The sequence below is a fragment of the Sus scrofa genome, chromosome 1, assembly GCF_054392235.1.
Source record: "Sus scrofa isolate SSC_HxYL_T2T_F1_AM1 chromosome 1, Sscrofa_HxYL_maternal_Yorkshire_Landrace_v2.0, whole genome shotgun sequence".
NCBI classification, from domain to species: domain Eukaryota; kingdom Metazoa; phylum Chordata; class Mammalia; order Artiodactyla; family Suidae; genus Sus; species Sus scrofa.
The window spans coordinates 247787890-247810809 of NC_139383.1; the positions used below are offsets into that span (position 1 = coordinate 247787890).

Consider the following 22920-nt stretch of genomic DNA (forward strand, 5'->3'; position numbering starts at 1 on the left):
AGAAAAACAAAGGGGCATGGCTGCCTCCTCCACCAAAGTGGATGTGGGGCAAGGGACTGATGAAACACCAGGGCCTGACCCATCCATCTCCTACTGGGTGGGCCGGCCAGGAGGCCAATGGGAGTGAAAAGCAAGAACCCAGCATCAGCACCAGGAGGCTTCATCCTCCACGTGAGTTGCCGCTGCTTCTGGCCTCTCCTCTCCAGACCTGGGCTGCTGAAGCAATTAGAGCTCACTTATCCTCATAGGGAGACAACAGACCTGGTGGGACCCACCTAAGCCACATAGCTAGTTTGTGGAGGAGCTGGAATCTAAGCCTTCTTTCCTCAGAGAAAATAGAAGGTCTTAGCCCTGTGCAGACACATATCTCAAGAGTCAGAGTGACTCTAACTCATTCAGGCATCAAGGTGAACAAATTCAGCATGCAAAGGTAGGTACTTTCTTTCTTTCTTTCTTTCTTTTTTAAAGGCTGCACCTGTGGCATATGGAACTTCCTGGGCGAGGGGTCAAATCCAAGCTGCAGCTGACGGCCTATGCTACAGCTACAACCATACGAGCAGCATCTGCAACCTACACCACAGCCTGCAGCAATGCTGGGCCCTTAACCCACTGAGCGAGACGAGGGATCAAACCCGCATCCTCATGGATACTCTGTCAGGTTCTTAACCCACTGAGCCACAGTGGGAACTCCAAAAGGTAAGCACTTTTAAATAATTTTCAAATTACCAAATCCCCCAATAAAGACAAAGCTAGGTCCGAAATGAAAGGATAAGGGAAAGAGTGAATAATAATGAGATCTTGACTGCCCCAAGGGAGGGGAAAAGCTTACTTTCCCCAGGCTCCAGTAACAGGCGCGTTTTTAGTAGGAGCGCTTAGGATGGCCTGAGGGTCAGGAGCAGGGCGTAGGGCCGGCGTTGGAGGGGATCGAGGGCGCGGGCCGAGTCCAGGTCCTCTCTGCAGGTGTCGCCAATGCGACCAGCGTCTGCGTGTTGAGCCCCTTCCCAGGAGCTCTCTAAAAGGCTGGTCCTGGTAGGGCCTGCAGGAGCCAGCCCTCCTCCGTGGGAGGCTCCGGCTAGTCCCTATCCCTTCCTGGGCACAGCCGCGCCCCGGGAACTCGGGGAGCCCCACGTGTGCTCCGAAGGCGGGGGGCGCAGTGCTGCGGGAGTCTGAGCCAGCCAAGCCTGCGAAGAAACCAACCCGCGGACACTGAGGGGGATGCCCCCAGTCCGGATGGCTCCTCTCTGGTCGCCCGGCCAAGCGCCTGCCGTTTGGGGCAGAGTACCCACGTCTGGAAAAAGGGCACAGGTGTGTTTTGTGGCGATCGTAGGAGGCCCAGCCAAGGGAATCCCAGGGTCGCAGCGGGAGCCTAGAAGGGGTGGCAGCTCCGCTTCTTTCTTCCGCTGGACCCGGGCGGGGCCGCAGGCGTTGGCGGCGCCCCGGCTCCCAAGTGGGAGATGACCCTCTAGCGCCACCGCGTGGCCGGAGGAAGAGCAGGGAGCCTGCCGGGAGGGGACGGGGGATGCTAGGTCTCAACTCCAGGGAACAGAACCAGGTAAACAAGTGTTTACAAAGGGAGCAGCCAGGAACGCCAAAGCTTGGCGAACTCATGTAATAATAACGGCAGCTAGCGTTTTTGAACGTTTGTTTTGAGCCAAACGCTCTGATTTAACACTTCGTCATTTTCTCTTGTAACACAACCCTTAATAATCTTTAAAGGGGGGGGGGGGTACTATGATGATTCCCATCTCACAGATGAGAAAACTGAGTTTTAAGGAGAAAAAGCAACCTGTCCAAGTCCACACGTGATGAAGAGAGCTGACCCATCACAGCCCCCAACATTTTACAGGCTTGGAAATGTAGAGAGACTGTCCGGTTTTCAGGGAATACTGAAATAATCAGGGCTTCCAACCCACTCCCATCCCCCGGGGCAAGGATAACACTTGCATTTTTGCTCCAGTGACTGGCCTCTACCTCTCAGTTTTATTTATTTATTTGATTTTATTTATTATTTATTTATTTATTTTGGACTTTTTGCCATTTCCAGGGCTGCTCCCGCAGCATATGGAGGTTCCCAGGCTATGGGTCCAATCGGAGCTGTAGCCGCCGGCAGAGCCACAGCAACGCGGGATCCAAGCAGAGTCTGCGCCCTACACCCCAGCTCACGGCAACACCAGATCCTTAACCCACTGAACCCACAACCTCATGGTTCCTAGTCAGATTTGTTAACCCCTGATCCATGACGGGAACTCCTACCTCTCAGTTTTATAAGGAATGTTTTCTGTGGACCCAAAGGTAAGAAGCCATAGAACAGAGCTCTCTTTCTCTGATACCCAGGGGCCTTGGCAGAGAAGAGAGCGTTGGGGCTTGAGAATCAGAGACAGAGGAACTGAGTAGTTCGGAGTGTCCTGAAAGATGGGGAAAGTGCTGCATTACAGAAGGCCTGGGTCCCAGGCCCTGCTCTGCTTCTGACTGGCTACATGACCTTGGACAAACCCCTTCTGTTCTCCGAGCCTCAGTTTCCCTCCTGCACAAAGTACATTCTTCTAGATGATCTAATAATCCCTTTCCTTCCCCCAGCCTCCCTCAGCCTCCCTCCACCAACTCCTGCCCAAAGTGGCTCTGGCGTTCTAGCAGCAACGGTGAACTATGGCTGAGGGTCCCAGGTGGGAGTTGCGACCCATCTGCGTGTCCTCCTGAGTTCTGGACCCCAGCACGCGTCCTGGCCTTGGCAGGTCAGGTCGGGGCCGTCGGAGGGGAGAAAAGCCCTGTGCCTCTGAGAAAGGCCTGGGGTGGGGGGGTCGGCATTGTGATGACCTCGTCCACTCTATGACATCATCCTCTCTCCCACCCGCCCGCCTCCCTGCTCAACTGCGCTGCAGACAACCATCCATCTGAATCCCAAAGGCCTGAGAAAGTCCGTTCTCCAGTACCTGCTGCTGATCGTCTGCCTCAGCCAGCAAGAAGCACCATGAAATTGGAATTCACCGAGAAAAACTACAACAGCTTTGTGCTGCAGAACCTGAACAAACAGAGGAAACGCAAAGAGTACTGGGACATGGCCCTGACTGTGGACCACCACGTCTTCTTTGCACATCGCAACGTGCTGGCTGCCGTCTCTCCGCTGGTGAAGAGCCTCATCTCCAACCACGACATGAAAACCACCGATGAGCTCTTTATCACCATCGACCCCAACTACCTGAGTCCGACCACGGTGGACCACCTCCTAGACTACTTTTACAGCGGCAAGGTGGTGATCTCCGAGCAGAACGTGGAGGAGCTGCTTCGCGGGGCCCAGTATTTCAACACCCCCCGCCTTCGAATTCACTGCAATGACTTCCTGATCAAGTCCATCCGCCGTGCCAACTGCTTGCGCTACCTCTTCTTGGCCGAGTTGTTTGAACTCAAAGAGGTCTCGGACTTGGCCTACTCCGGCATTCGCGACAACTTCCACTACTGGGCCAGCCCCGAGGGCTCCCTGCACTTCATGCGCTGTCCACCTGTCATCTTCGGCCGCCTGCTGCGCGATGAAAACTTGCACGTGCTCAACGAGGACCAGGCTCTCCAGGCACTCCTCAGTTGGGTATACTTCCGGAAGGATGAGCGGGAGAAGTATTTCAAGAAGTTCTTCAATTACATCAATCTCAACGCCGTCTCCAACAAGACGCTGATGTATGCCAGCAACAAGCTGATGGGCATGGAGAACAGCTCAGCCCACTCCACCCTGATTGAGAGTGTCCTTGTGGACCGCAAGCAGGAGAGGCCAACCAGTCTGCTGAGCTACCAGCGGAAAGGGGCCCTGCTTGATTCGGTGGTCATCCTCGGAGGCCAGAAGGCCCACGGCAAGTTCAACGATGGCGTGTTCGCTTACATCATCCAGGAGAACCTGTGGTTGAAGCTCTCAGAGATGCCCTATCGGGCGGCAGCCCTTAGCGCCACTGCGGCCGGTCGCTACATCTATATCTCTGGTGGCACCACGGAGCAGATCTCAGGGCTGAAGACGGCCTGGCGGTATGACATGGATGACAACTCCTGGACCAAGTTGCCTGACCTGCCCATTGGGCTTGTCTTCCACACCATGGTGACCTGCGGGGGGACGGTGTACTCAGTGGGCGGGAGCATCGCCCCAAGGCGGTATGTCTCCAACATCTTTCGCTATGACGAGCGCAAGGAGGCCTGGTGCCTCGCAGGGAAGATGAGCATCCCTATGGACGGCACAGCCGTGATCACCAAGGGTGACCGGAACCTGTACATTGTCACTGGGCGGTGCCTGGTGAAGGGCTACATCTCCCGGGTTGGGGTGGTGGACTGCTTCGACACCAACACTGGGGACGTGGTCCAGTGTATCACCTTCCCCATCGAGTTCAACCACCGGCCCCTGCTCTCTTTTCATCAGGACAACATCCTCTGTGTGTACAGCCACCGGCAGAGTGTGGAGATCAACCTGCAGAAGATAAAGGCCAACAAGACGACCACCTCGGTGCCTCTCTTGCCCAACAACTGCCCCTTGGATGTGTCCCATGCGATCTGCTCCATTGGAGACAGCAAGGTGTTTGTGTGTGGAGGCGTCACCACAGCCAGCGATGTCCAGACAAAGGACTACACTATCAATCCAAACGCCTACCTGCTGGACCAAAAGACAGGCGAGTGGAAGACCCTGGCCCCACCACCAGAGGCACTGGACTGTCCTGCCTGCTGTCTGGCCAAGCTACCTTGCAAGATTCTTCAAAGGATTTAAACAGCTTTTTAAGTGGGAGAATAAGTAAATTCATTATTATTCACAGTTTATTGAGAGAGAGAAAGAGAGGAAGATGGCCTGTTGGTTCCTTCTTAGTCTGTTTGGCCCTGAAAGTGGAGATCCTGGGCTCCTTCCAGTGGGGGGACTTCAGGGTCAGGCTCTTACTGGAGGGATCCAATCTGAGGCTGGAAACAAGTCTCTGGTGGGTGGGAATGAGGCATCTCCTGGGCACTGATTCCCAGTGGGTGGAAACTCAGGGTCACTCTGTTCCTGGAGGCATCCAAGCAGAGGCTGGAAAGGAGTCCCTGGTGAGTGATGGTGGGTGAGATGGAGGCATCTCCTGGGCATGGGCCAAGGTGATGTCTGGAAGGTCCCTATTCTGTACCCGGGTAGTTGCCATACAGGCATCTGCTCGACTGGCAGGTAAAGCATTTGCTTAGAGTCGTGAAGCCTCAGGCTCCTCCAACACCCATTTCCTTTGAGTCTGCCCGGAAAGCAGGGGAGGGCCAACTCCAGGCCTGGGAGCGGAGCCACCTGGGCTGGGGAGGGAGGAGGTGGGGGTGGGCAGGCTCAGGGATGGAAGCAGAAGGAACAGTGTTGGGACGGGAGAGGGGGCAGGATTCCTTGGCTGTTGTGCTTGATTGTGCAGCTATGGTGTGTATGTGTGTGTCTCATTTGTGGGGAAGTTGGGGTTTCCTTACAACTGTTCCCAGTTAAGCAAGGTTCTTGGAGAACTTTTTCCTGGAATACAAGGTCTGAGGAACTAGGGCTGGAAGAGAGGTGAATAAAGGGAGAAAAAAGAAACCTACATCTCTGCTGGAGAGATGTTTAGGCAGGATGACAGGATGTGAGACAGGATGGTGTAGTGATTAGGGTTTTGGACATTGAGGACAGATGGCCTGGTTCAAATAGCAGTTCCACCATTTACTGGGTAATCCTGGAAAAGTTACCAACATCTTTGTGCCTTAGTTTCCTTATCTGTAAAAAGACGTCAAGAAGGGTGCCTACCTCCCAGGGTGATGGGATGTGCTAAATCTCTGGCATCTATTAAAGTGCTGCAGGAGGACATTTTTAAAAGAAAAAGAAAGATGGTGAAGCAAGGGTCCAGGTTCACGGGCCCTTATATTAAGTGAGGTTCCCATAAAATATTCTCTGAAACTCCCTACCTCAAAGCCTCCTCACTTCTAACTACCTCTGTTTCCCTTTCATTTATTTGTGTACTTACAATCCTCAGCAAATTAGAAGAAACTGACCAGGTCCTTAAAAACCATCTATAATCTTTGTTCATTCACTCATTCATTCATGAATGTACTTATCAATTCACACACACACACACACACACACACACACACACACACACACGCCATTCACTGAGGCTTCTCTGTGCAGGTCCCTGTGCCAGGTGCTGGGATTGTGGGGATGACACAGTCCCTGTCCTGGGAGAAGAGTATCTATACCAGTGCCATGATGTAACAGGAATATTATGCAAGCCACCCCTGTTCACTGCAATTTTTTCCTAGTAGCCATGTTAAAAAGGAAAAAAGAGGGCGTTCCTGTCGTGGCTCAGTGGAAAAGAGTCTGACTAGCATCCATGAGGATGCAGATTCGATTCCTGGCCTTGCTCAGTGGGTTAAGGATCCGGCGTTGCCGTGAGCTGTGGTGTAGGTCGTAGACACAGCTTGGATCTGATGTGGCTGTGGCTATGGTGCAGGCTGGCAGCTACAGCTCCAATTAGACCCCCTAGCCTGGGAACCTGCATGTGCAGGCCTAAAAAGACAAAAAAAAAAAAAAGTAAAAAGAAACAGGTGAAATTAATTTTAATAATATATTTCATCTAATTCAAGATATCTAAAAATTATTATTTAAACAAGTACTCAGTGTAAACATTTACCTTTTTCCTAAAATCGATCTGAGACTAGACCTGTGGTGGAGATTTCATTCTAGTTCTCTTTTCCCATCTTCCCTTTCAAAATTATTTGTCAAACACTTTACATATACACACACAGAGCAAACTTTACCTATCCCAAATGTTCCCAGGATGCCACATAAGGGTTTAAACCGGTGTCAGTGAAGCATTGGCGAAGCCTTCTTCCATCAAGACAGCAAAATCCAAAGAAGAGTCTGTTGTATTTTTCTGTCTTATTTATACCTTTCTGTTAACATGTGAAGTTAGAAACTGCAATATTTTGGTCCACGTTGGGTTGTTCAGAAGTATTAAAAAGCACAATGGAAGGATGACATATTTTTATTTATTTATTTACTTGTTTGTTTGTTTTTATCTTTTAGGGACACACCTGCAGCATGTTGAGGTTCCTAGGCTAGGGGCTGAATCGGAGCTGCAGCTGCCAGCCTACGTCACAGCCAGAACCACAGCAACACGGATCCGAGCCAGATCTGTGACCTACAGCACAGCTCATGGCAATGCTGGATCCTTAACCCACTGAGTGAGGCCAGGGATCGAACCTGCATCCTCGTGGATACTAGTCAGATTTGTTTCTGCTGAGCCACAAGAGGAACTCCAGATGACATATTTTATTTTATTATTATTTTTTTAATTTTTTTGTCTTCTTGCCATTTCTTGGGCTGCTCCCGCGGCACATGGATGTTCCCAGGCTAGAGGTCGAATTGGAGCTGTAGCCCCTGGTCTACGCCAGAGCCACAGCAATGCGGGATCTGAGCCGCATCTGCGACCTACACCACAGCTCACGGCAACGCTGGATCCTTAACCCACTGAGCAAGGCCAGGGATTGAACCCACAACCTCATGGTTCCTAGTCGGATTCGTTAACCACTGAGCCATGACGAGAACTCCCAGATGACATATTTTAAAAAGCTTTATTGAGATATGTCACATAACATACAATTCACCCATTTAAAATATTCAACAACTTTTATATATTCCCAGACCAATACAATCCCTGCCACAATCAATTCTAGAACATTTTCATCACTCTAAAAAAAAAAAAAAAAACCTTGTACCACTTAGCTGTAAACCTCTCATCCCCTCACTTTCCTAGTCCTAGGCAACCACTAATCTACTTTCTGTTTCAATGGATTAGCCTATTGTAGACATTCATATAAAATGTGACCCTTTATCTAGCTTCTTTCACTTAGCATAATGTTTTCAAGGTCTGCCACATTCCAGTGTGTGCCAGTACTTCATTCCTTTTTACAAAGTTAAATCATATTCCATTGTGTGGATATGTCACGTTTTATGTACCCATTTATCTGTTAGTTTGTGGACATTTGCGTTGTTTCCGTTTCTTGGCAATTATGAATAGAGCCCTATGAACATTTGTGTACAAGGTTTTGTGTTCACATGTGTTTTCATTTCTCTTGGGTATATACATAGGAATAAAACTTTTGGATCAAATTTTAACTCTATGTTTTTTTGTTTGTTTGTTTGTTTTTTTTGTCTTTTTGCTATTTCTTAGGCCGCTCACGCGGCATATGGAGGTTCCCAGGCTAGGGGTCTAATTGGAGCCATAGCCACCGGCCTACGCCAGAGCCACAGCAACACAGGATCCGAGCCGTGTCTGCAACCTACACCAGAGCTCACAGCAACACCAGATCCTTAACCCACTGAGCAAGGGCAGGGACCAAACCCGCAACCTCATGGTTCCTAGTCGGATTCGTTAACCACTGCGCCACGACGGGAACTCCTTAACTCTATGTTTAATCATCAAAGCAGCAGCATTACTGTATATTCCCAATTGCAATGTGTAAGGCTTCTAATTTTTCTGCACCCTTACCAACACTCTTTATTATCTATTTTTCTACTTATTATCATCCTGTTGGGAGCAAGTAGCATCTGATTGTGCTTTTTTTTTTTTTTAAATAAATTTGGCTGGAGAATAGATGACTTAGAAAGGTATGTTAGGAGTTCCCGTCGTGACTCAGTGGTTAACGAATCCGACTAGGAACCATGAGGTTGCGGGTTTGATCCCTGGCCTCCCTCAGTGGGATAAGGATCCGGCGTTGCTGTGAGCTGTGGTGTAGGTCACAGACGAGGCTCAGATCCCGAATTGCTGTGGCTCTGGCATAGGCCGGCGGCTACAGCTCCAATTCAATCCCTAGCCTGGGAACCTCCATATGCCACGGGAGCAGCCCAAGAAATGGCAAGCCAAAAAAAAAAAAGGAAAGGTGTGTTAGCTTTAGATGTACAGCAACGTAAAGGAATCATGCATGTACATATCTCCATTCTTTTTCAGATTTTTTCCCCCTTATAGGTTCTTATACAGTATTAAGTAGATTACCCTGTTGCTATACAGTAGGTTCTTGTTTCTCATTGTGTTTTTTGTTTGTTTGTTTGTTTTGTCTTTTTGCCTTTTCTAGGGCCACTCCCGCAGCATATGGAGGTTCCCAGGCTAGGGGTCCAATCAGAGCTGTAGCCACCGGCCTACGCCAGAGCCACAGCAACTCGGGATCTGAGCCGTGTCTGCAACCTACACCACAGCTCACGGCAATGCCGGATCCTTAGCCCACTGAGCAAGGCCAGGGATTGAACCTGCAACCTCATGGTTCCTAGTCGGATTCATTAACCACTGAGCCACGACGGGAACTCCTCATTGTGGTTTTGATTCACATTTCCCTGACGCCTAAATGATATTGGATGTCTTTTCATGGGCTTACTTTTGATGACTGTTGTTTAATAACCTTGCTTCTTCCATGCTCAACTCTTATCAGAGAAAGTTTTATTCCTAAGGAAGAGTTCTGTAGGACAAAACACAGGTAGCATGGCTCAGAAACATGACAGTCATAGTGCATTGTTTCATTCAGGCCACAGAATCATGACGAGTCTATTCCTTACCACCTAGCCATCTACCTTAGAATATTTAATATATATATATTTTCTTTTTAGGGCCCCACCTGCGGCACATGGAGGTTCCCAGGCTAGGGGGTCCAATTGGAGTTACAGCTGCCAGCCTACACCACAGCCACAGCCACACAGGATCCGAGCTGTGTCTGCAACCTACATCACAGCTTATGGCAATGCCAGATCCTTAACCCACTGAGCGAGGCCAGGGATTGAACCCGCAACCTCATGGTTGCTAGGTGGATTCGTTTCCTCTGCACTTTTTTAAAAGTACGTTAGAAAATATCCACTGCTAAGCATGTCCTCTCTGCATCTTCACTATTCCTGGCAATGAGAAAGAGCTCCCATTCTCTTGGCTCTATGTGTATTTGGTACCATTTAAAGGGAAACATAAAAAGTTCCACATTTACTTTCAAAAGAACAGTATTATATCTTTGAACAAAAGTAAATATATCACATGTAAACTAGAACACTTATTATTAGAAGGCTTTATTCAGACTCCTCAGAAACATTTAAAATCTTTTTAAGAATATAACACACGTCTATGGAATTCCCATCGTGGCTCATGGACTAGCATCCATGAGTTTGATCCCTGGCCTTGCTCAGTGGGTTATGGATCTGGCATTGCCATGAGCTGTGGTGTAGGTCGCAGACGCAGCTCAGATCCTACATTGTTGTGGCTTTGGTGTAGGTGGGTGGCTCCAGCTCTGATTTCACCCCTAGCCTGGGAACCTGCATATGCCGTGGGTGTGGCCCTAAAAAGGCAAAAAGACCAAAAACGATAATATAGCACACAACTCATAACTGTATAGCTTCATAAATTATTTTCAATATTGCATATATCCATGTAATCATTATCGAGCTCAAGAAATAGAATATTGCCAATACCTGAAATGTCTCCTATGTGGCCCCCTTCCTGATTTTAATCCCTTCTCTCCCCTCTGACTTTTATGGTATAGCCCTTGCTTCTCTATATGGTTTTGCCCATCCAAGTAGGCATGTCTAAAACATAGATTAGTTCAGGCTGTTTTTGAACTTTACATAAGAGAATTGTAGCATATGAATTATTTTGTGTCTGGCTCCTTTCGTTCGAATTGTGTTTTTACAATTCATCCACGTTGTATGTAGGTGTAGTTCTTCCCACGCCTTGTCTGTATAGTGTTCTGTAGGCACATCCTTTTATTTATTCAGTTTCCTCTTGATAGATATCTGGGTTGTTTCCAGTTTGGACAATTATAGACAATGCAATTCTTGTGAATGTATCTTGGTGCACATGTACTCAGGTTTATCTAGGATATATAGCCAGGAGTGGAATTACTGTCTTCATTTCTAGATAAGGCTAAACTGTTTTGCAAAGTGATTGTGCCAATTTACTTTGCCATCAGCGGCACATGAGAAATCCTGTTGCTTCTACATGCTTGCCAGTAGTTGCGATTGTCAGATTTTTAAATAAGAGCCAATTGGATATGAAGTGTTATCTCAGTTCTGTTTTAATTTGCATTCTCTTGATTGATAATTACAGTTAAGCACCTTTTCCTGTTAATTGGACGTTTGGATTTGCTCTTTTGTGAAATCTTTGCTTTTTTCTGTTTGGTTGACTATTTTCTCTTTTTGATTTGTTGGAATTCTGAATATACTCTGGATATGAGCTCCTTATAGGTTTCACATGTGGTTAACATCTTCTATTCTGTGGCTTGCCTTTTAACTCATAAAGGTATATTTTAATTTTAATTCATCTGATTTGTCTTTTCCTTTTTGGTTACTGTTCTTTTTTTTTTTTTTTTTTCTTTGTCTTTTTGCCATTTCTTGGGCCGCTCCCACGGCATATGGAGGTTCCAAGGCTAGGGGTTGAATCGGAGCTGTAGCTGCCAGCCTACGCCAGAGCCACAGCAACGCAGGATCCGAGCCACGTCTGTGACCTACACCACAGCTCACGGCAATGCCGGATCCTTAACCCGCTGAGTAAGGGCAGGGATCGAACCTGCAACCTCATGGTTCCTAGTCAGATTCGTTAACCACTGCGCCACGACAGGAACTCCTGGTTACTGTTCTTGATACTTGAAGAAATCATTCTTTAGCCTAGGGTCACAAATATCCCACATGGAAATGTAATTGTCCCAGTACCAGTTTTCCTTCTTCTCTGCAGTGCCACCTTTTAAAATCACATGTCCATGATGAGCTTTCTTATTCCGTTGGCCTATTTGTCAGCCTTATACCACTGCCTCCATTTTTACAGCCTTATCATATCCTATTCAGTTTAGAATTAGTTTGTCAAGATGCACAAAAAAACTGTGAGGACTTTGGTTGTGATCCTGCTGAATTTATAGATCAATGTAGGAAAATTTCATGTATTTAGAATATCAATTTTTATAATTCATGGACATGATATATCTCTCCATTTGGGAGAGTATTCATTAATTTCTCTTTTATACTTTACTTTCTAGAGGTCTCACACAACTTTTGTTATATTTATTCCCAGGTACCTGATGTTTAAAAATTATATAATATTTTTTAAAATATATACCTTATATATAGTATTCCTTTAAAACATATATGTAGGAGTTCCTGTCATGGCTCAGTGGTTAACAAATCCGATTAGGAACCGTGAGGTTTGCGGGTTCGACCCCTGGCCTCACTCAATGGGTTAAGGATCTGGCGTTGCCGTGAGCTGTGGTGTAGTTTGCAGACGTGGCTCAGATCCCGTGTTGCAGTGGCTCTGGTGTAGGCCGGTGGCTACAGCTCCAATCAGACCCCTAGCTTGGGAACCTCCATATGCCACGGGTGCAGCCCTAGAAAAGACAAAAAATAAAATAAAATATATATGTAGTATTCCTTTTAAAAATTTATTTCTTCTTTTTAGAGTTAGTCTATAGAAATACAGTTGATTTCTGGATATTGATTTTCCATTTCGCAGATTGTAGATCTTTAGATATTTTGAATGTGAGCCCTTTATTAGTTGTACATGTAGTAAATATCTTCTCTTTACTCAATATGAATCGTAGCTCTAAATGTAAAATGTAAAAACTACAAATGTTTTAGAAGGAAACACGGAGAAATTCTTTGTAACCTGGGTTAAGTAGAACACTCAAAGCATGATCCATTTAAAAATTGATAAATTGGACCTCATCAAAATGAAAAACTCTAAGTGGGAAAGACACAGTTAAGAGGATAGAAGGACAAACCACAACTGAAGAAAATATTTGCAAATCACCTCTTTGGCAAAAAACTTGTATCCAGAATATATAAAGAAATTTGTAATAATTTATTTGTAGATATTTCCATACTTTCTGTATAAACAGTTTTATCATATATAAATAATGACTTTGTTTTTTAAAGAAGGTTCCCTTGAGTCCAAGTTGCTAAAAGTTTATTGTGATAGATATTGAATTATCAAATACTTTTTCTGCATCCTTATTAAAAAGAGCATTTTTTCTCCTTGTTTTAGGACAAGTCACTTTTATTAATCTATCAGTGTAAAACCATCTGTCCATTCCTGGGACAATGTAACTTGGTTGTGACATATTATGCATATATTTTTATATAAAATACAATATACATTTATACAACTATTAGACTCAAATTATATAACTTCTTTAAAGTATTACTGGATTCCATCCACTATATATTCATTTAGTTTTATACTTGTAGAATTATCACATGGAGCTCTTGTGAATGGTATTTTTTTTTTTCCCCTCTGTGCAGCAAGGGGATCAAGTTATCCTTACATGTGTACATTCCTCCCCACCTTGTTCTGTTGCAATATGAATATCTAGACATAGTTCTCAATGCTACTCAGCAGAATCTCCTTGTAAATCTAGTGAGTGGTATTTTAAAAGTGTTAGTTTCATACACTGCTAGTACTGTATAGAAATATAATTGATTTTTGTGTGTCAATCATATTCCTTGCAATTTTGCTAATCTCACTTATTTTGAGAGTTTATTGGGTAGATTTTTTGATATTCTCTATGTAGACAATCATCTCATCTACAAATAGGGACAGTTTTATTTCTTCCTCTCCAATCTGTATGCCTCATGTCTTTTTCTTGTCTTGCAGTGCTGACTAGGACTTTTAGTACAATGTTGAACAGGAATGATGAGAGGGGACATCCTTGACTTGTCCCTGACCCTAGGGGGACAGCAGTCAGCCTTTCACCATTAAAAATAATGAGTTTTTCATAGATGTCCTTTATCAGGCTGAGGAAGTTCTCCTATATTCCTAGTTTGCTGATTATTTCATAAAAAGTGAAAGTTGAATTTTGTCCATTTTTTTCTGTGTGAATTAATATAATTATGTGAGTTTTCTTCATTAGACTGTGAATGTGATAGAATACATTGATTTTTCAAATATTGAAGCATCTTTGCATCCTGGGAAAAACTCCATTTTGTTGTGATGTATTGTTCTTTCTATATGTTGCTGGATTCAATTTGCTAACATTCTGTAGGATTTTTGCATTTCTGTTCTTAGGGGATATTGGTCTACAGTTTTATTGTTTTTTGTTTGTTTTGGTGTTTTTTGTTTTGTTTTGTTTTTGGGATACTGCCTTTGTCTACTTTTGGTATTGGAGTAATGCTTCCCCATAAAACGAATTGGGAAATGCACATTTCCCTCTCTCTCTTTCCCTGAAGACATTGTGTAGAATTGGTCATACTTCTTTAAATATTTAATTGAACTGGCCAGCAATGCTCTCTGGCCCTGGAGGTTTATTTTTGTGAAAGGTTTTAAATTACAAACCCAATTTCTTAGAGAGTTATGGGGCCATTTAGATTTTCTATTTCATCTGTGCTGAGCTTGAATACATTATAGCTTTCAGGAATTTGTCCATTTCACTTAAATTATCCCATTTCTATACATTGAGTTGTTCATAACATTCTCTTACTATCCTTTTAATGTTTCCAGTGTCTTTCAATCAATATTGCTAATTTGGGTCTTTTTACTTGTAAGTCTTGATAGAGATTCATGGAATTTTTTTCAGAGTCAGATTTTAATTTCACTAAGTTTTCTTTATTTTTCAGTTTTATGGATTTATGCTTTTAATTGTTTCTTTCCTCTGCTTGCTTTAACTTTATTATGCTCTTTTCTATTTCTTAAGGTGAAAACTTAAGATTATTTACTTGAGACCTTGCTTCTTTTCTAATATAAGGATCTAATACTATACATTTCACTCTAAGAACTACTTTAATGTTGTATTTTCACTTGCTCACTTCAAAATACTTGCTAATTTCCCCCAAGACTTCCTCTTTGACTCATGGATTATTTAAAAGTGTACTGTTTAATTTCCAAAGGTTTAGAGTTTTCCTAATATCTTTCTGTTTGTGATATCTACTTTCATTCCATTGCAGTCAAAGAGCATCCATTATACTTTTTTTCAACTATAATTGTGGATTTGTGTTTTTCCTTTCTGTCAGTTTTTTCTTCATCTATTTTAAGACCATTGTTGTAACACACACATATTATTTACAATTGTAATGAATTCTTGGTGAATTGATCCTTTTATCATTATGTAATAAATGGTTTTATCCTTTGTAAATTTCCTTGCTTTGAGTCTACTTTGACATGACATGACATGCATGGTAATATCTTTTTCCATCGTTTTACTATGAACCTATCTATATTATTATGTTTGAAGTGAGTACCTTATAGGCAGAATATAATTGGTTCATGTTTTATTATTCATTCTAACCATTTGTTCCCCCCACCCCACCCCACCCCATGGGTGTGTTTAAAATACATTTAATGCAATTGTTGACATGTTTGGATTTAGGTCTACTATTTTATAATTTGTTTTCCCCCTTTCCCCTCTATCATTCCTCTGCCTTACTTGGGGTTATTTGTAAAAATTTTACTATCCTATTTTAATTTATTGTGTTTTGACTATATCTCTTGGTGTAAAAGTTCTAGAGGTTGTTTTATGGATTACAAAGTACATACTGAACTTAATGATCTTTTTTAAATTAATATTTTCCTACTTCAAGTGGAATATAAAAACCTTACTGCCATCTAGGCCACTTTCCCCTCCCTCCTTTATATTACAGTTGTCATATATAAGACAAATGGTGTCTGGAAACCCCGTCAGACACTTTTCTTTCTTGCTTTCAAACATCAAGCTTATTTTCAAGACCTCAAGAGGAAAATAATAGTCTACTGTTTTTGCCTAGATATTTATCATTTCTGCCACTCTTCTTTCATTCCTGATGTTTCAAGATTCCTTTTGGTGTCATTTCCCTTTCCTCTGAAAACTTTTCATGAGCAGTTCTTTTGGAGCATATCATCCGACCATAAATTCTCCTACTTTTCCTTCTTCTGGAAATGTCTTTATTTTATCTTCATGAAATATTCACTGAAGGTGAAATATTTTCACTGGATATAAAATTCTTACTTGATAGTTCTTTTTTCCAACAACTTACAAGTGTTGTGCCACCTCCTCTGGCCTTAGTGGTGTCCGATGAAAATTCAACACTCATTGAAATCACTGGCCCCTTGTGGTAATGTGTTATTTTTGTCTGGCAGCTTTAAAGATTTTTTTTTTCTTTAGCTTTCAGTAGTTTTACTAGGATGTGACTGGATGTACATTTCTTTGGTTTTATTTTGTTGGGGGTTCACTGAGCTTTTTGAATCTGTAGATTTAGATCTTTGCCAAATTTAGAAACTTTTCAGTTGCTATTACTTCAAATATTTTTCCAGCTCTGTGCTCTTTCTCCTCTCTTTCTGGAAGTCTGATGGAACAAATGTTGGACTTACTGTTCCACAGGTCCCTGGGGCTCTTTTCAGCATTTTTTTTCCCTCACTGTCCAGATTAATATCTACTGATCAATCTTCATGTTCAGTAACTCTTACCTCTGTCATCTCCGTTTTGCTTTGGGGTATAACCCGTGATGTTTTTTAAATTTCTGTTTTTAAAATTTTCTAGTTCAAATATTTCCATTTTGTAAAAAATATAAAGCATAAAAAAATTCCATTTTTTTCCATTGTTCCATTTTGTTTGTTCCATTTCTTTACTGAAAATTTGAGTTTTCCATTTGTTTCAAGGGTGCTTGCAATTATTTCTTAGGGTAGTTTTATAATCGCTGATGTAAAGTCTTTGGCAGATAATTCCAGTGTCAAAGTCACCTTGGTATTGACATCTATTGATTTCTTTTTATTTGTGAGTTGAGATTTTCCTGGTCATTCATATGCCAAATAGTTCTTAAATACTGTATCTTAAATATTTTAGATATATGATATGAGACTTTGGGTCTTGTTTAAATCCTACAAAGATGTTGAAATTTTAGTATAAGTAAGCAGTTGACCTAATTAGTTTCAAGCCATAAGTTCCAACTGACATGTTGTGGACTGTGGTTAGAATTTCATTTCAGGAGTTCCCATCGTGGCTCAGTGGTTAACGAATCTGACTAGGAACCATGAGGTTGCGGGTTCAATTCCTGGCCTCACTCAGTGGGTCAAGGATCCAGCTGTGGCTCTGGTGTAGGCCGGCAGCTACAGCTCTGATCAGACCCCTAGCCTGGAAACCTCCATATGCCATGGGTGCGGTCCTAGAAAAAACAAACAAAAAAAAGAACCCCCCCCCAAAAAAAAAAGAATTTCATTTCAATCTTCAAAGACTTTACAAAAATATTTGGATCTGTCCCAAGTTTGCACCACCCAGCGACCACTCTGGGACCTGGCTGATGGTAAATTCAGTTAAGATTTTTATATGCCAACTAGGACCAGATCAACTGAACCACAGGTAAGGGCTGAGCCCAGGAAATTGTAAACAATTTTATGGGGTCATGCTCCCAAGCTCCTCACTCACTCTGATCTCCTGTGTACTAATCAGTTCCCCACGGTTTCTCTTTTTGGTCCTCCACCCAGAGAAAAGTAAAAGCCAGGGCTTTGCTTAGCCCACTCTGCCATGCACTTTCATAGTGGCAGAGGAGCAGAGGATAAAAAACGGTGAACTCATTACCACTTCAGTGCTTCACATTCCTAACGTCCCCAATTTGTCCGCCACTTTTACTTTTCAGAGTCCTCAGATAGCTGCTTCTGCTTCATGCATTCTGGCTGGGTTTTATGACTGCATTCAGTGGGAAAAGCCAGGAGGCATTTGCTTACTCCATCATACTCCCACTCAGGGTTTTTTCAACTATATTCATGAATGACTTTACATATAATTTCCCTTTCTCTTACTGTGTTTGTTGGGTTTTGTATCATGATTATGCTTCCCATAAAATGAGAAGTATATTATCTTTTTAAAAAATTCTCTGGAGGAATTTGTGCAGACTGGAATTTTTGCCAATGAAGCCAAAGGACATTTTCTTTGTGTGAAGAGTTTTATTTTATTTTATTTTTTAAGGTAGCACCCATGGCATATGGAAGTTCCCAGGCTAGGGGCTGAATTGGAGCTGCAGCTGCTGGCCTACACCACAGCCACAGCAATGCCAGATCCGAGCCGCGTCTGCAACCTACAGCACAGCTCATGGTAACACCAGATCCTTAACACACTGAGTGGGACCAGGGATCAAACCTGAATTCTCATGGATACTAGTCAGATTCCTTACTGCTGAGCCACAATGGGAACTCCTGTGTGAGGAGTTTTAATTTACTTAAAAATGTTTTCACTAGTTTATAGGACTATTCAGTTCTATTTCTCCTCGCATTATTTTTAAGTTGTGTTTTCCTAGGAATTTCTCTATTTCATTTGTTTTCAAATTTATTACATACAATTGTCAGTATATCCTTTTATGACCTTTATAATGTCTTTTTTTTAATGTGTTTTTTTGGGGGGAATTCCTGTTGTGGCTCATTGGAAACGAATCCGACTAGCATCCATGAGGGTGCTGGATTGATCCCTGGCCTTGTAAGTAGATTAAGGATCTGGTGTAGCCATGAGCTGTGCTATAGATTACAGACATGGCTCAGATCCCCCATTGCTATGGCTGTGGCGTAGGCCAGCAGCTATAGCTACAATTCAACCCCTAGCCTGGGAACTTACGTATGTTGCAGGGAGGCCCTAAAAAAAGCAAATAAAAAATGTGGCTCAGTGGATTAAGGATCTGGGGTTGTTGTCACTGTGGTGGTGTAGTGTTATGGGTTGCTGCTGTGCATGGGTTCAGTCCCTGGCTCAGGGAAATTCTGTATGCCATGGGCATGGCCAAAAAAAAAAAAAAATACTGATACATGCTACAACATGGATGAAACTTGAAAATATTATACTAAATAGAGAAGCCGGTCACGAAAGACTACATGTTGTCTCATGCCCTTCTTATTTTTATGAAAAGCCCACAATAGGCAGCTCTGTAGAGACAGAAAATAGAAAATGAGTGATTGCCTAGAGCTAGGGGTGTTGAGGGTACTGAAAAGTGGTGACTAAAAGTACAAAGTTTCTTTTGGGAGTAATAAAACATTCTAAAATTGAGAATGGTGATGGATGCACAATTCTGTAAATATAATAAAATCCACTGACCTTTATAAATATTTTAAATGGGTGAACTGTATGATAAGTGAGTTTTACCTAATAAACCTCTTAAAAAGACACTGCGCCTCTGTCTTGGTCATTCTTTCTTGGATTACTGACTCTGGAGGATGTCAACTTCTGTGTCATGAGCAAATTTTTGGAGAGGTCCATGTGGCAGAGAACTGAGGCCTCCTGTCAACAGCCATGTGAGAGAACCTCATGAGAGACCCTGAGTCAGAACCACCCACCTAAGCCCCCCCAGTTTCCTGACCCTCAGAAACGGTGATATAATGTTTGTTATTTTAAGGTACTAATGTCTAATTACACAGCAATAAACAAGCCTATATAGCTCTTTCTAACAAAATTTTACTTTTATAGTTAGTAATAATATTAACATATTTAATATTTTATTTATGAAAATTTCTGGTATATTTTGTTGCTTTGATTAAACGTATACTACTAATAATGACGTCAATCCAAAACAAAATTTTAACATTCAGAGCCCTATGGTTATGGGATAGTTTTAAAAGTTAATTATATTACATACAAGGAAGTATGATAAGGGGCAAATGTTAGAATGATAGTATGGAGCAAAATTAAGAATCTGAAATTTCTAAATATTAATGAACAGCTTTATCATTTTTGAAATGGATCATGGTGAGTATCAAATCACAGGGTATTTAGATGTCACCAGATATATTTAAAAGGGCAATGCAACAATTTTATTTGAAAGCATCGATATTTACAATATATTAGAAAATACATCCCTTGCAGCTAATTAAGTTATGAAAAAGTTTAGATGTCAATTTAAAAATGCACAACAGGAGTTCTCATTGTGCCGCAGCAGAAACAAATCCGACTGCTATTTATGAGGATGCAAGTTTAATCCCTGGCATTGCTCAGTGGGTTAAGGATCTGGCATTGTGTGAGCTGCAGAGTAGGTTGCTCAGTGGGTTAAGGATCTGGCATTGTGTGAGTTGCAGTGTAGGTCGCAGACGTGGCTCAGATCTGGCATTGCTGTGGCTGTGGTATAAGCCAGCAGCTGTAGCTCTGATTTGACCCCTAGCCTGGGAACTTCCACATGCTGTGAGTGCAGCCCTAAAAAGGAAAAAAAAAAAAAAGCATAACAGGCATGTAGGGTTTTTTGTTGTTGTTGTTTGTTTGTTTGGCATATGGAAGTTCCCAGACCAGGAGTAGAATTGGAGCTGCAGCTACAACGCATGCCACAGCCATGGCAACAAAAGATCTGAACCACATCTTTGACCGGTGCTGCAACATGCTCCAACACCAGATGCTTAATCCACTGAGCCAGTCTGGAGATCCAACCCACATCCTCACAGAGGCAATGTCAGGTTCTGCTGAGTCAGAACAGGAACCCCAGGAATGCAGATTTTAAAGTTGTTTTTTGGGAGGAGGGGGAGGTTTGTTTTATCGTGCTTGGAGTTTATGGTGATTCTCCTGAATCTGTGGTTTGTTTTCCTTTACCAATTTGCAGAAATTCTTAGCCATTTTCTCTTCTATTATTGCTTCGTTCTTTCTCCTCTCCTTGCTAAAATTACATATGCCATGTTTTTAATGCTCTTTTCTGTTTTTCATCCTTTTCATTCTGTTTCAGCTTGGATATTTTTCTGCTCTATCTTCTGGCCCACTAACTCTCTTTTCAGCTATGTCCATTTTTAAATCTATCCACTGAATTCTTTTTTTTTTTTTTTTTTTTTTTTTTTTTTTTTTTTTGCCTTTTTAAGGCCACATCTGCAGCATATAGAAGTTCCCAGGCTAGGGGTCAAATCGGAGCTGCAGCTGCCAGCCTACACCACAGCCACAGCAACATGGGATCGGAGCTGTGCCTGCGACCTACACCACAGCTCACGGCAACGCTGGATCCTTAACCCACTGAGCAAGGGTAGGGATGGAATCCAAATCCTCATGGATACTAGCTGGGTTCGTTACCACTGAGCCATAACAGGAACTCCCTCCAAGGAATTCTTAATATCAGACACTGTAAATTTTAGTTCTCAAATTTTTAAACTGCTGAAACTCAATATTTTAATTCCTTAAACTTATTAATCATAGTTAGTTTAAAGTCTGAGTCGGGAGTTCCCGTCGTGGCTCAACAGGTAACAAACCCGACTAGCATCCATGAGGACACAGGTTCAATCCCTGGCCTCGTTCTGTGGGTTAAGGATCCGGCGTTGCCTTGAGCTATGGTAATAGGTCGCAGACACAGCTCAGATCCAGAGTTGCTGTGGCTGTGGCATAGGCCAGCAGCTACAACTCCAATTGGACCCCTAGCCTGGAAACCTCCATATGCCACAGGTGCAGCCCTAAAAAGACAAAAAACAACAACAAAAAACAAAAAACAAAAAAAAAGTCTGGGTCTGATAACTTCATTATCTGAATCCCCTGGGATTTCTACTCTATGTCTGTCCTTGAACACATCTCTGAGTATGTTTTGTCTTTACATGCTTAGTTATTTTTGGATGAAAATTTTTTCCTATCAGAGAGAATTTACTCTAGCAAATAGCTCCAGACTCAAGGGAACTAGAAAGTTTGATCATTTTAATTCAAGCAAGGACTTTCCCCCCTTTTCTTCCTAGTGTGTAGCCCTTTGGGGGGCCCAAGAAAAATCCTGATACATTTATCAAGGCATCTTCTTCTTGGGAGGCCTTCAGCTATTTTCTTCTCCCAGACTGGTTTGTTTGTTTTTTAGGGCTGCACCCATGGCATAGGGAAGTTCCCAGGGTAGGGGCTGAATCAGAGCTGCAGCTGCCAGCCTACGCCACAGCCACAGCAACGAAGGTTCCGAGCCGTGTCTGCGACCTACACCACAGTTCATGGCAACGCCGGATCCTTGACCCACTGAGTGAGGCCAGGGATCGAACTCACATCCTCATGGATACTAGCCGTGTTCATTATGCTTAGCCACAATGGGAACTCCACCAGCCTTGTGTATTGAAAACTCCAATCAGCTCTCAGCCTCTGCTTTTAGAACTACCAGTTTCCTTGAGAGGAACTGTGGCTCCAAATGTTCAGATCACTTTTCCTGACTGGTTTGTTTTTTAGGGCTGCTCCCGTGGCACATGGAGGTTCTCAGGCTAGGGGTCTAATCAGAGCTGTAGCTACTGGTCTACACTAGAGCCACAGCAACACAGGATCTGAGCCATGTCTGCATCCTACACCACAGCTCATGGCAACGCCGGATCCTTAACCCACTGAGCAAGGCCAGGGATCGAACCTGTCACCTCATGGTTCCTAGTTGGATTTGTTAACCACTGTGCCACGACGGGAACTCCCTTTAAAAACTTTCTGCCCAGCTTCTTCTAGTTGTTTTCAACAGGAGAGTTGGCCCTCAGCAACTGGCCCACCATTGCTGGAATGAGGACTTCATCCTTGAACTTCAGACTTAGATTACCAGCACACTGTTGAATGTCTCCTGAATACCCCACAGGTCTCTTGTACTCACCACGGCCACACTGAACTCTTCATATGTCTCATCTCCTTCCCCGTTCCACACAACCAGATTTTCCTGTTGTGGCTATTTCTGTCCAGGGTTTTCCAAGCTATAAATGTTATCTTGAATCTCCTCTTTCCCTCTCTCCCTCCCTCTCTCTGCCTTCCAAATGCTATCATTTACCAAGTACTAATTATAGTACCTCCATTATTCTCCTCCCACCTGAGGCCTAGATGATCATCCTTGGTGCCCCACATCTCCCTCTGAGCCACTGCAGCAGTCTTTCCTAACTGTCCTTCCTGCTTTCAGAACCCTCTCCTGGGCTATGCTGCCTGAGCTGCCCGAAGATTGTTCCAGAACAGGGTTCTGACCAAGTCCTTGGCTCCCCAAAGTCCTTCAAAGGCTCCTCCTCTGCAAATGTGGTTATGCTTCTCACCTGGGCACTAAGCCCTCCGTGATTTGATGCCAACGCGCTTTCTTCAGCTGTA

General features: G+C 43.3%; 1 protein-coding gene across 5 annotated transcripts; it reads left to right on the top strand.

Moving 5' to 3' along the window:
* The first annotated feature begins 595 nt into the window (after window positions 1-595).
* CCIN (calicin) lies at window positions 596-4799 on the top strand. 5 transcript variants are annotated; one of them, XM_084989125.1, is made up of 2 exons: window positions 596-696; window positions 2578-4799. In XM_084989125.1, the coding sequence occupies exon 2, from the start codon at window positions 2969-2971 to the stop codon at window positions 4733-4735; it is 1767 nt and encodes a 588-aa protein (XP_084845251.1). In that variant the 5' UTR covers window positions 596-696; window positions 2578-2968; the 3' UTR covers window positions 4736-4799. The 5 variants fall into 5 exon arrangements, with proteins under 5 accessions (XP_084845251.1, XP_084845224.1, XP_084845233.1 ...); XM_084989098.1 differs by lacking the exon at window positions 596-696 and adding an exon at window positions 847-1305; XM_084989107.1 differs by lacking the exon at window positions 596-696 and adding an exon at window positions 856-1305 and having other exon boundaries at window positions 2335-4799.
* The last annotated feature ends 18121 nt before the right edge of the window (window positions 4800-22920 follow it).

Excerpts from the sequence above, each read along its gene's own strand:
- CCIN (XM_084989125.1), top strand. The coding sequence starts at position 2,969 with ATGAAATTGGAATTCACCGAGAAAAACTACAACAGCTTTGTGCTGCAG.